The sequence below is a fragment of the Aquarana catesbeiana genome, linkage group LG06 (assembly GCF_042186555.1).
Source record: "Aquarana catesbeiana isolate 2022-GZ linkage group LG06, ASM4218655v1, whole genome shotgun sequence".
Taxonomy (NCBI): domain Eukaryota; kingdom Metazoa; phylum Chordata; class Amphibia; order Anura; family Ranidae; genus Aquarana; species Aquarana catesbeiana.
The window spans coordinates 973,168-987,649 of record NC_133329.1 but is presented as its reverse complement, the minus strand read 5'-3'; the positions used below and the strand labels follow the sequence as shown (position 1 = coordinate 987,649).

Below are 14,482 nucleotides of genomic sequence, written 5' to 3'. Positions count from 1 at the left end.
CCACACACACAGCAACGGGGGGGCAGAGAGCGCCACACACACAGCAACGGGGGGGCAGAGAGCACCACACACACAGCAACGGGGGGGCAGAGAGCGCCACACACACACAGCAACGGGGGGGGCAGAGAGCACCACACACACAGCAACGGGGGGGTAGAGAGCACCACACACACACAGCAACGGGGGGGGCAGAGAGCACCACACACACACAGCAACGGGGGTGGGGGGGGGGGCAGAGAGCACCACACACACACACAGCAACGGGGGTGCAGACAGCGCCACACACACACACAGCAACGGGGGGGCAGAGAGCGCCACACACACAGCAACAGGGGGGCAGGGAGCGCCACACACACAACAACAGGGGGGGGGGGCAGAGAGCACCACACACACAGCAACGGGGGGGGGCAGACAGCGCCACACACACAGCAACGGGGGGGGGGGGGCAGAGAGCACCACACACACACACACACACACACACACACACACACACAGCAACGGGGGGCAGGGAGCGACACACACACAGCAACGGGGGGCGGGGGGGGGGGGGAACACCACACACACAGCAACGGGGGGGGGGGGGGGGAAAGAACACCACACACACAGCAACGGGGGGGGGAAAGAACACCACACACACAGCAACGGGGGGGGGGGGGGCGCAGAGAGCGCCACACACACAGCAACAGGGGGGGGCAGGGAGCGCCACACACACAGCAACAGGGGGGGCAGGGAGCGCCACACACACAGCAACAGGGGGGGCAGGGAGCGCCAGGGAGCGCCACACACACAGCAACAGGGGGGGCAGGGAGCGCCACACACACAGCAACAGGGGGGGCAGGGAGCGCCACACACACAGCAACAGGGGGGGCAGGGAGCGCCACACACACAGCAACAGGGGGGGCAGGGAGCGCCACACACACAGCAACAGGGGGGGGCAGGGAGCGCCACACACACAGCAACAGGGGGGGGCAGGGAGCGCCACACACACACAGCAACAGGGGGGGCAGGGAGCGCCACACACACAGCAACAGGGGGGGCAGGGAGCGCCACACACACAGCAACAGGGGGGGCAGGGAGCGCCACACACACAGCAACGGGGGGGGGCAGGGAGCGCCCCACACACACAGCAACGGGGGGGCAGGGAGCGCCTCACACACACAGCAACGGGGGGGCAGGGAGCGCCTCACACACACAGCAACCGGGGGGGAAGAAAGAGAGACACACACAGCAACGGGGGGGGGGGGGGGGGGCAGACAGCGCTACACACACAGCAACGGGGGGAAGACAGCGCCCCACACACAGCAACGGGGGGGCAGACAGCACCCCACACACACAGCAACGGGGGGCAGACAGCGCCCCACACACACAGCAACGGGGGCAGACAGCGCCCCACACACACAGCAACGGGGGGGGGGGGCAGACAGCGCCACACACACAGCAACAGGGGGCAGACAGCGCCCCAAACACAGCAACGGGGGGGGTGGCCAGACAGAGAGACACACACAGCAACAGGGGGGGGGCCAGACAGCGCCACACACACAGCAACGGGGGGCAGACAGCGCCCCACACACACAGCAACGGGGGGCAGACAGCGCCCCACACACACAGCAACGGGGGGCAGACAGCGCCCCACACACACAGCAACGGGGGGGCAGACAGCGCCACACACACAGCAACGGGGGGGGCAGAGAGCGCCACACACACAGCAACGGGGGGGCAGAGAGCGCCACACACACAGCAACGGGGGGGCAGAGAGCACCACACACACAGCAACGGGGGGCAGAGAGCGCCACACACACACAGCAACGGGGGGGCAGAGAGCACCACACACACAGCAACGGGGGGGTAGAGAGCACCACACACACACAGCAACGGGGGGGGCAGAGAGCACCACACACACACAGCAACGGGGGTGGGGGGGGGGGCAGAGAGCACCACACACACACACAGCAACGGGGGTGCAGACAGCGCCACACACACACACAGCAACGGGGGGGCAGAGAGCGCCACACACACAGCAACAGGGGGGCAGGGAGCGCCACACACACAACAACAGGGGGGGGGGGCAGAGAGCACCACACACACAGCAACGGGGGGGGGCAGACAGCGCCACACACACAGCAACGGGGGGGGGGCAGAGAGCACCACACACACACACACACACACACACACACACACAGCAACGGGGGGCAGGGAGCGACACACACACAGCAACGGGGGGCGGGGGGGGGGGGAACACCACACACACAGCAACGGGGGGGGGGGGGGGAAAGAACACCACACACACAGCAACGGGGGGGGGAAAGAACACCACACACACAGCAACGGGGGGGGGGGGCGCAGAGAGCGCCACACACACAGCAACAGGGGGGGGCAGGGAGCGCCACACACACAGCAACAGGGGGGGCAGGGAGCGCCACACACACAGCAACAGGGGGGGCAGGGAGCGCCACACACACAGCAACAGGGGGGGCAGGGAGCGCCACACACACAGCAACAGGGGGGGCAGGGAGCGCCACACACACAGCAACAGGGGGGGCAGGGAGCGCCACACACACAGCAACAGGGGGGGCAGGGAGCGCCACACACACAGCAACAGGGGGGGCAGGGAGCGCCACACACACAGCAACAGGGGGGGGCAGGGAGCGCCACACACACAGCAACAGGGGGGGGCAGGGAGCGCCACACACACACAGCAACAGGGGGGGCAGGGAGCGCCACACACACAGCAACAGGGGGGGCAGGAGCGCCACACACACAGCAACAGGGGGGCAGGGAGCGCCACACACACAGCAACGGGGGGGGGCAGGGAGCGCCCCACACACACAGCAACGGGGGGGCAGGGAGCGCCTCACACACACAGCAACGGGGGGCAGGGAGCGCCTCACACACACAGCAACCGGGGGGAAGAAAGAGAGACACACACAGCAACGGGGGGGGGGGGGGGCAGACAGCGCTACACACACAGCAACGGGGGGAAGACAGCGCCCCACACACAGCAACGGGGGGGCAGACAGCACCCCACACACACAGCAACGGGGGGCAGACAGCGCCCACACACACAGCAACGGGGGGCAGACAGCGCCCCACACACACAGCAACGGGGGGGGGGGGCAGACAGCGCCACACACACAGCAACAGGGGGCAGACAGCGCCCCAAACACAGCAGGGGGCAGACAGCGCCCCAAACACAGCAACGGGGGGGGGTGGCCAGACAGAGAGACACACACAGCAACAGGGGGGGGGCCAGACAGCGCCACACACACAGCAACGGGGGGCAGACAGCGCCCCACACACACAGCAACGGGGGGCAGACAGCGCCCCACACACACAGCAACGGGGGGCAGACAGCGCCCCACACACACAGCAACGGGGGGGCAGACAGCGCCACACACACACAGCAACAGGGGACAGACAGCGCCCCAAACACAGCAACGGGGGGGGGGCAGACAGCGCCCCACACACACAGCAATTGGGGGGGGGGGGGGACAGACAGCGCCACACAAAGCAACGGGGGGCAGAGAGCGCCACACACACAGCAACGGGGGGGAAGACAGCGCCCCACACACACAGCAACGGGGGGGAGACAGCGCCCCACACACACACACAGAGCAACCGGGGGGGGGGGGGAGAAAGAGACACACACAGCGCCCCACACACACAGCAACGGGGGGGGGGGGGCAGACAGCGCCACACACACAGCAACGGGGGGGGCAGACAGCGCCCCACACACACAGCAACGGGGGGCAGACAGCGCCCCACACACACAGCAACGGGGGGCAGACAGCGCCCCACACACACAGCAACGGGGGGCAGACAGCGCCCCACACACACAGCAACGGGGGGCAGACAGCGCCCAACACACACAGCAACGGGGGGCAGACAGCGCCCCACACACACACAGCAACGGGGGGCAGACAGCGCCCCACACACACACAGCAACGGGGGGCAGACAGCGCCCCACACACACACACAGAGCAACCGGGGGGGGGGGGGGAAGAAAGAGACACACACAGCGCCCCACACACACAGCAACGGGGGGGGCAGACAGCGCCACACACACACACAGCAACGGGGGGGGCAGACAGCGCCCCACACACACAGCAACGGGGGGGGCAGACAGCGCCCCACACACACAGCAACGGGGGGCAGACAGCGCCCAACACACACAGCAACGGGGGGAAGACAGCGCCCAACACACACAGCAACGGGGGGCAGACAGCGCCCCACACACACACAGCAACGGGGGGGCAGACAACGCCCCACACACACACAGCAACGGGGGGGCAGACAACGCCCCACACACAGCAACGGGGGGCAGACAGCGCCCCACACACACACAGCAAACGGGGGGCAGACAGCGCCCCACACACACACAGCAACGGGGGGCAGACAGCGCCCCACACACACACACAGCAACGGGGGGCAGACAGCGCCCAACACACACAGCAACGGGGGGCAGACAGCGCCCCACACACACAGCAACGGGGGGCAGACAGCGCCACACACACACAGCAACGAGGGGGGGGGGGCCAGACAGCGCCACACACGCGCAGCAATGGGGGGGGGGGGTGGCAGACAGCGCCACACACGTGCAGCAACGGCGGGGGGGGATTCAGACAGCGCCACACACGCGCGCAGCAACGGGGGGGGGGTCGGGTGGCAGACAGCGCCACACACATGCGCAGCAACGGGGGGGGTAGACCGTGCACCACGCGCGCAGCAAGGGGGGTGGGGGGCAGACAGCGCGCCACGCGTGCAGCAACTGGGGGGACAGACCGTGCGCGCAGCAACGGGGAAAGCCGACATGGGGGGGGGGGGGGGGGGGCAGACAGCGCTCAACGGGGGGGGGGGGGGGGGGGGGGGTGTTTTCGGGCAGAGAGCGCGCCACGCACACAGCAACGGGGGGCAGAGAGCGCGCCACGCACACAGCAACGGGGGCACAAATATCGTCTATATACACAGCAAGATATGACAACAACGTGGGACAGATAAACATGTTAACATGCAGAGGTGAGTCCACACTACAAAGGGGGGGTACATACCGGCACTCTATGTACTCACATGTTTGGCCTGCTCAGCAATCTCGGTATGGCTGTCATATCTCTGTCCCGATGATGAATCGTTCTGGTTTCCATCCAGGCCATCGTCTGTAGGTGACCCCGGGCCGAGGTCCCCAATGTCACCCAACAAGTCAAATGGGGACAATTCCCCACTGGAGCCTGGAGACATGGGTGGGATGCCGGCTGTCACTGCGTCCGCTGCCTGAGAGGAGGGGGAGGGGCACAAATACGTAAGAGAGGAGGGGGGAGGGGCACAAATACGTAAGAGAGGAGGGGGGAGGGGCACAAATACGTAAGAGAGGAGGGGGGAGGGGCACAAATACGTAAGAGAGGAGGGGGGAGGGGCACAAATACGTAAGAGAGGAGGGGGGAGGGGCACAAATACGTAAGAGAGGAGGGGCACAAATACGTAAGAGAGGAGGGGCACAAATACGTAAGAGAGGAGGGGCACAAATACGTAAAAGAGGAGGGGCACAAATACGTAAGAGAGTAGGGGGAGGGGCACAAATATGTAAGAAAGGAGGGGGAGGGGCACAAATATGTAAAAAAGGAGGGGGAGGGGCACAAATATGTAAAAAAGGAGGGGGAGGGGCACAAATATGTAAGAAAGGAGGGGAAGGAGCATTAATCCAGAGTTGAGCGGGGAGGGAGGAGTATAAATCAGGACAGGATTGGACAGTAACTAAAGATGTCACCAGGCGGGGGGGGGGGGGGGGGGCGCGGGGAGTATAAATCAGCACAGGATTGGTCGGGTACCTGGGGATGTCTCAGGGCAGAGGAGGTGGGGGTCAGACAGCGCCACACACGCGTGCAGCAATGTGGGGGGGGGGGGGGGGGGCAGACAGCGCGCCACGCAAGCAGCAACGGGGGGGGGGGGGGGGGCAGACAGCGCGGCACGTGCGCAGCAACGGGTGAGTATAAATCAGGAGAGGTTTGGTCGGTACCTGAGGATGTCTCCGGGCAGAGGAGGAGGGGGGAGTATAAATCAGGACAGGATTGGTCGGAACCTATGGTTGTCTCCGGGCAGGGGAGGGGGAGGGAGGACCATAAATCAGGACAGGATTGGTCGGTACCTGAGGACGTCTCCGGGCAGAGGAGGGGGGGGGGGGGGGGGGGGAGGAGTATAAATCAGGACAGGATTGGTCGGTACCTGAGGATGTCTCCGGGGAGGGGGAGGGAGGAGTATAAATCAGGACAGGATTGGTTAGTACCTGAGGATGTCTCCGGGCAGAGGAGGGAGGGGGGGGGGGGGGGGGAGGAGTATAAATCAGGACAGGATTGGTCGGTACCTGAGGATGTCTCCGGGCAGAGGAGGGAGGGGGGGGGGGAGGAGTGTAAATCAGGACAGGATTGGTTAGTACCTGAGGATGTCTCCGGGCAGAGGAGGGAGGGGGGGGGGAAGGAGTATAAATCAGGACAGGATTGGTCGGTACCTGAGGATGTCTCCGGGCAGAGGAGGGAGGGGGGAGGAGTATAAATCAGGACAGGATTGGTCGGTACCTGAGGATGTCTCCGGGCAGAGGAGGGAGGGGGGGGAGGAGTATAAATCAGGACAGGATTGGTCGGTACCTGAGGATGTCTCCGGGCAGAGGAGGGAGGGGGGAGGAGTATAAATCAGGACAGGATTGTTCGGTACCTGAGGATGTCTCCGGGCAGAGGAGGGAGGAGTATAAATCAGCACAGGATTGGTAGGTACCTGAGGATGTCTCCAGGCAGAGGAGGGAGGAGTATAAATCAGGACAGGATTGGTCGGAACCTATGGTTGTCTCCGGGCAGGGGAGGGAGGAGTATAAATCAGGACAGGATTGGTCGGTACCTGAGGATGTCTCCGGGCAGGGGAGGGGGAGGGAGGAGTATAAATCAGGACAGGATTGGTCGGTACCTGAGGATGTCTCCGGGCAGGGGAGGGGGAGGGAGGAGTATAAATCAGGACAGGATTGATCAGTACCTGAGGATGTCTCCGGGCAGGGGAGGGGGAGGGAGGAGTATAAATCAGGACAGGATTGATCAGTACCTGAGGATGTCTCCGGGCAGGTGAGGGGGAGGGAGGAGTATAAATCAGGACAGGATTGGTCAGTACCTGAGGGTGTCTCCGGGCAGAATAGGGAGGAGTATAAATCAGGACATGATTGGTCGGGTACCTGAGGATGCCTCCAGGCAGAATAGGGAGGAGTATAAATCAGGATATGTTTGGTCGGTACCTGAGGATGTCTCCGGGCAGGGGAGGGTGGTGGAGGGAGGAGTATAAATCAGGACAGGATTGGTCGGTACCTGAGGATGCCTCCGGGCAGAATAGGGAGGAGTATAAATCAGGACAGGATTGGTCAGTACCTGAGGATGTCTCCGGGCAGAATAGGGAGGAGTATAAATCAGGACAGGATTGGTCAGTACCTGAGGATGTCTCCGGGCAGAATAGGGAGGGAGTATAAATCAGGACAGGATTGGTCAGTACCTGAGGATGTCTCCGGGCAGAATAGGGAGGAGTATAAATCAGGACAGGATTGGTCAGTACCTGAGGATGTCTCCGGGCAGAATAGGGAGGAGTATAAATCAGGACAGGATTGGTCAGTACCTGAGGATGTCTCCGGGCAGAATAGGGAGGAGTACAAATCAGGACAGGATTGGTCGGTACCTGAGGATGCCTCCGGGCAGAATAGGGAGGAGTATAAATCAGGACAGGATTGGTCAGTACCTGAGGATGTCTCCGGGCAGAATAGGGAGGAGTATAAATCAGGACAGGATTGGTCAGTACCTGAGGATGTCTCCGGGCAGAATAGGGAGGGAGTATAAATCAGGACAGGATTGGTCAGTACCTGAGGATGTCTCCGGGCAGAATAGGGAGGAGTATAAATCAGGACAGGATTGGTCAGTACCTGAGGATGTCTCCGGGCAGAATAGGGAGGAGTATAAATCAGGACAGGATTGGTCAGTACCTGAGGATGTCTCCGGGCAGGGGAGGGGTGCATGGTGACAGCACTCTCTTCTCTCTGGCTGTACTCTGCTGAGTTGCTTGCGGCTTGCTGCAGGGCATGCTGGGATGCTGCCTCATCGTGAGCCACTCCCTCCAGCCTCCAGTCCAGGGCACAGGACCTCAATGTGCTGCAAATACAAGGACCGCCCATCACCGACACATCCTCCAATCAGACTAAATACCCCTCCTTCCCAGTATATAAGACTCCCCCCACCCCAAAATACACATGCAGTATACACACCGTCTATGGTGGAGGTCGACTACCCGACGATCGCAGGCAGATGATGGTTAGAGCGCCCCTTTAAGACTCTTAAACACACTGCTGCCTTTTTCAGGCGCTCTTGGATAAATATAGCGCCTCCCCTGCGGCCCCAGTGTGAGAGTCCGATTGCCCCTCCTCCACCACCCCTGCCATTGGAATCAATGGGCACCACTGCCCAAGTGCCTGCAAAACGCTTTGGCAGCGGCGTTGTTCAGGCATTATTAACCCTTTAAGACCACCAGAGGCCGAAAAACACAGCTAAAAACGGCTAGTGCCCCCCCCAAGTGTAAGAGTAGCCTAAATATACACACACAGTATACGGTATATAGGAGGTCTATAAATATATACACACAGTATACGGTATATACGAGGTCTATATATACACACACACAGTATATACGAGGTCTATATATACACACACAGTATACGGTATATACGAGGTCTATATATACACACACAGTATATGGTATATACGAGGTCTATATATATATATATATACACACACACACATTATACGGTATATACGAGGTCTATATACACACACAGTATACGGTATATACGAGGTCTATATACACGCACAGTATACGGTATATACGAGGTCTATATACACGCACACGGTATATACGAGGTCTATATACACACGCACACGGTATATACGAGGTCTATATACACACACACACACACGATATATACGAGGTCTATACACACACAGTATACGGCATATACGAGGTCTATATACACACACAGTATACGGCATATACACACACAGTATACGGCATATACGAGGTCTATATACACACAAAGTATACGGCATACACGAGGTCTATATACACACACAGTATACACGAGGTCTATATACACACACAGTATACGGCATATACGAGGTCTATATACACACACAGTATACGGTATATACGAGGACTATATATACACACACAGTATACGATATATACGAGGTCTATATATACACACAGTATACGGCATATACGAGGTCTATATATACACAAGGACTATATACACACACAGTATACGGTATATACGAGGACTATATATACACAAACACAGTATACGGTATATACGAGATCTATATATACACACAGTATACGGTATATACGAGATCTATATATACACACAGTATACGGTATATACGAGATCTATATATACACACAGTATACGGCATATACGAGGTCTATATATACACGAGGTCTATATATACACACAGTATACGGCATATACGAGGTCTATATACACACACAGTATACGGCATATACGAGGTCTATATACACACACAGTATACGGCATATACGAGGTCTATATACACACACAGTATACGGCATATACGAGGTCTATATACACACACAGTATACGGCATATACGAGGTCTAAATACACACACAGTATACGGCATATACGAGTTCTAAATACACACACGGTATACGGCATATACGAGGTCTAAATACACACACGGTATACGGCATATACGAGGTCTAAATACACACACAGTATACGGTATATACGAGGTCTATATATACACACACAGTATACGGTATATACGAGATCTATATATACACACAGTATACGGCATATACGAGGTCTATATATACACACAGTATACGGCATATACAAGGTCTATATATACACACACACACACAGTATACGGCATATACGAGGTCTATATATACACACACACACAGTATACGGTATATACGAGGTCTATATATACACACACAGTATACGGTATATACGAGGTCTATATATACACACACACAGTATACGGTATATAAGAGGTCTATATATACACACACACAGTATACGGTATATACGAGGTCTATATATACACACACAGTATACGGTATATACGAGGTCTATATATATATATATATACACACAATATACGGTTTATACGAGGTCTACATATACACACAGTATACGGTATATACGAGGTCTACATATACACACAGTATACGGTATATACGAGGTCTATATATACACACAGTATACGGTAATAAGGAGGTCAATATATACACACGAGGTCTATATACACACACAGTATACGGCATATACGAGGTCTATATATACACACACAGTATATACAAGGTCTATATATACACACACAGTATACGGTATATACGAGGTCTATATACACACACACACACACAGTATACGGTATATACGAGGTCTAGATATACACACAGTATACGGTATACACGAGGTCTATATATACACACAGTATACGGTATACACGAGGTCTATATATACACACAGTATACGGTATATACGAGGTCTATATATACACACAGTATACGGTATATACGAGGTCTATATATACACACAGTATACGGTATATACGAGGTCTATATATACACACAGTATACGGTATATACGAGGTCTATATATACACACAGTATACGGTATACACGAGGTCTATATATACACACAGTATACGGTATACACGAGGTCTATATATACACACAGTATACGGTATACACGAGGTCTATATATACACACAGTATACGGTATATACGAGGTCTATATATACACACAGTATACGGTATATACGAGGTCTATATATACACACAGTATACGGTATATACGAGGTCTATATAAACACACAGTATACGGCATATACGAGGTCTATATACACACACAGTATACGGCATATACGAGGTCTATATACACACACAGTATACGGTATATACGAGGTCTATATATACACACACAGTATACGGTATATACGAGGTCTATATATACACACACAGTATACGGCATATACGAGGTCTATATACACACAGTATACGGTATATACGAGGTCTATATACACACAGTATACGGTATATACGAGGTCTATATACACACAGTATACGCTATATACGAGGTCTATATACACACACAGTATACGGTATATACGAGGTCTATATATACACACAGTATACGGCATATACGAGGTCTATATACACACACAGTATACGGCATATACGAGGTCTATATATACACACACAGTATACGGTATATACGAGGTCTATATATACACACAGTATACGGCATATACGAGGTCTATATATACACACAGTATACGGCATATACGAGGTCTATATATACACACAGTATACGGTATATATGAGGTCTATATACACACACAGTATACGGTATATACGAGGTCTATATATACACACACAGTATATGGCATATACGAGGCCTATATATACACACAGTATACGGCATATACGAGGTCTATATATACACACAGTATACGGTATATACGAGGTCTATATATACACACACAGTATACGGTATATACGAGGTCTATATATACACACAGTATACGGTATATACGAGGTCTATATATACACACACAGTATACGGTATATACGAGGTCTATATATACACACACAGTATACGGTATATACGAGGTCTATATATACACACAGTATACGGTATATACGAGGTCTATATATACACACAGTATACGGTATATACGAGGTCTATATACACACAGTATACGGTATATACGAGGTCTATATACACACAGTATACGGTATATACGAGGTCTATATACACACACAGTATACGGTATATACGAGGTCTATATACACACAGTATACGGTATATACGAGGTCTATATACACACAGTATACGGTATATACGAGGTCTAGATATACACACACAGTATACGGTATATACGAGGTCTATATACACACACAGTATACGGTATATACGAGGTCTAGATATACACACAGTATACGGTATATACGAGGTCTATATATACACACAGTATACGGTATATACGAGGTCTAGAAATACACACACAGTATACGGTATATACGAGGTCTATATACACACAGTATACGGTATATACGAGGTCTAGATATACACACACAGTATACGGTATATACGAGGTCTAGATATACACACAGTATACGGTATATACGAGGTCTATATATACACACAGTATACGGTATATACGAGGTCTATATATACACACAGTATACGGTATATACGAGGTCTATATATACACACAGTATACGGTATATACGAGGTCTAGAAATACACACACAGTATACGGTATATACGAGGTCTAGAAATACACACACAGTATACGGTATATACGAGGTCTAGATATACACACAGTATACGGTATATACGAGGTCTAGATATACACACAGTATACGGTATATACGAGGTCTAGAAATACACACACAGTATACGGTATATACGAGGTCTAGAAATACACACACAGTATACGGTATATACGAGGTCTATATACACACAGTATACGGTATATACGAGGTCTATATATACACACAGTATACGGTATATACGAGGTCTATATACACACAGTATACGGTATATACGAGGTCTATATATACACACAGTATACGGTATATACGAGGTCTATATACACACAGTATACGGTATATACGAGGTCTATATATACACACAGTATACGGTATATACGAGGTCTATATATACACACAGTATACGGTATATACGAGGTCTATATATACACACAGTATACGGTATATACGAGGTCTATATATACACACAGTATACGGTATATACGAGGTCTATATATACACACAGTATACGGTATATACGAGGTCTATATATACACACAGTATACGGTATATACGAGGTCTATATATACACACAGTATACGGTATATACGAGGTCTATATATACACACAGTATACGGTATATACGAGGTCTATATATACACACAGTATACGGTATATACGAGGTCTATATATACACACAGTATACGGTATATACGAGGTCTATATATACACACAGTATACGGTATATACGAGGTCTATATATACACACAGTATACGGTATATACGAGGTCTATATACACACACAGTATACGGTATATACGAGGTCTATATACACACAGTATACGGTATATACGAGGTCTAGATACACACAGTATACGGTATATACGAGGTCTATATATACACACAGTATACGGTATATACGAGGTCTAGATATACACACAGTATACGGTATATACGAGGTCTAGATATACACACAGTATACGGTATATACGAGGTCTATATACACACAGTATACGGTATATACGAGGTCTATATATACACACAGTATACGGTATATACGAGGTCTATATACACACAGTATACGGTATATACGAGGTCTATATACACACAGTATACGGTATATACGAGGTCTATATACACACAGTATACGGTATATACGAGGTCTATATACACACAGTATACGGTATATACGAGGTCTATATACACACAGTATACGGTATATACGAGGTCTATATACACACAGTATACGGTATATACGAGGTCTATATACACACAGTATACGGTATATACGAGGTCTATATACACACAGTATACGGTATATACGAGGTCTATATACACACAGTATACGGTATATACGAGGTCTATATATACACACAGTATACGGTATATACGAGGTCTATATACACACAGTATACGGTATATACGAGGTCTATATATACACACAGTATACGGTATATACGAGGTCTATATATACACACAGTATACGGTATATACGAGGTCTATATACACACAGTATACGGTATATACGAGGTCTATATACACACAGTATACGGTATATACGAGGTCTATATACACACAGTATACGGTATATACGAGGTCTATATACACACAGTATACGGTATATACGAGGTCTATATATACACACAGTATACGGTATATACGAGGTCTATATACACACAGTATACGGTATATACGAGGTCTATATATACACACAGTATACGGTATATACGAGGTCTATATACACACAGTATACGGTATATACGAGGTCTATATACACACAGTATATGGTATATACGAGGTCTATATATACACACACGGTATATACAGTGGGTAGATAAGCCCCGCCCTCCCCCGGGCACACGCCGCCATCTTGTCTCACCTGGGCGGGAAGATTTCGGTTCCTCTCAGAGATTCTCATCCGTCCCTCACACTCCGCTCGCGGCCTCTGCGGCTGGTCCGGGGCGGGGGGCGGGGCTCCGGCTCCCGGGGATCGGTATTGGCGGACTCGATGGGCGGGGAAAAATCTCAGCGAATGAGATTCTCCCAGCCGGCGCTGCCTGCGCAAAATGGCGCCGTGGGCGGGGAAGTCGCTCATTACGCGTAGGGCGGGGCTTAGACGTCATCATTGGAGG

General features: G+C 52.8%; 1 protein-coding gene across 1 annotated transcript in view; it reads right to left on the bottom strand.

The window, feature by feature from the left end:
• LOC141148109 (helicase SRCAP-like) overlaps positions 1–14,444 on the bottom strand; it is a gene marked incomplete at its 3' end in the record, with an annotated part of 32,793 nt that extends 18,349 nt beyond the window's left edge. The window contains 3 exon segments of the mRNA XM_073635266.1: positions 5,065–5,265; positions 7,997–8,162; positions 14,230–14,444. Coding sequence (XP_073491367.1) covers positions 5,065–5,265; positions 7,997–8,029 — 234 coding nt within the window.
• Positions 14,445–14,482: the final 38 nt, after the last annotated feature.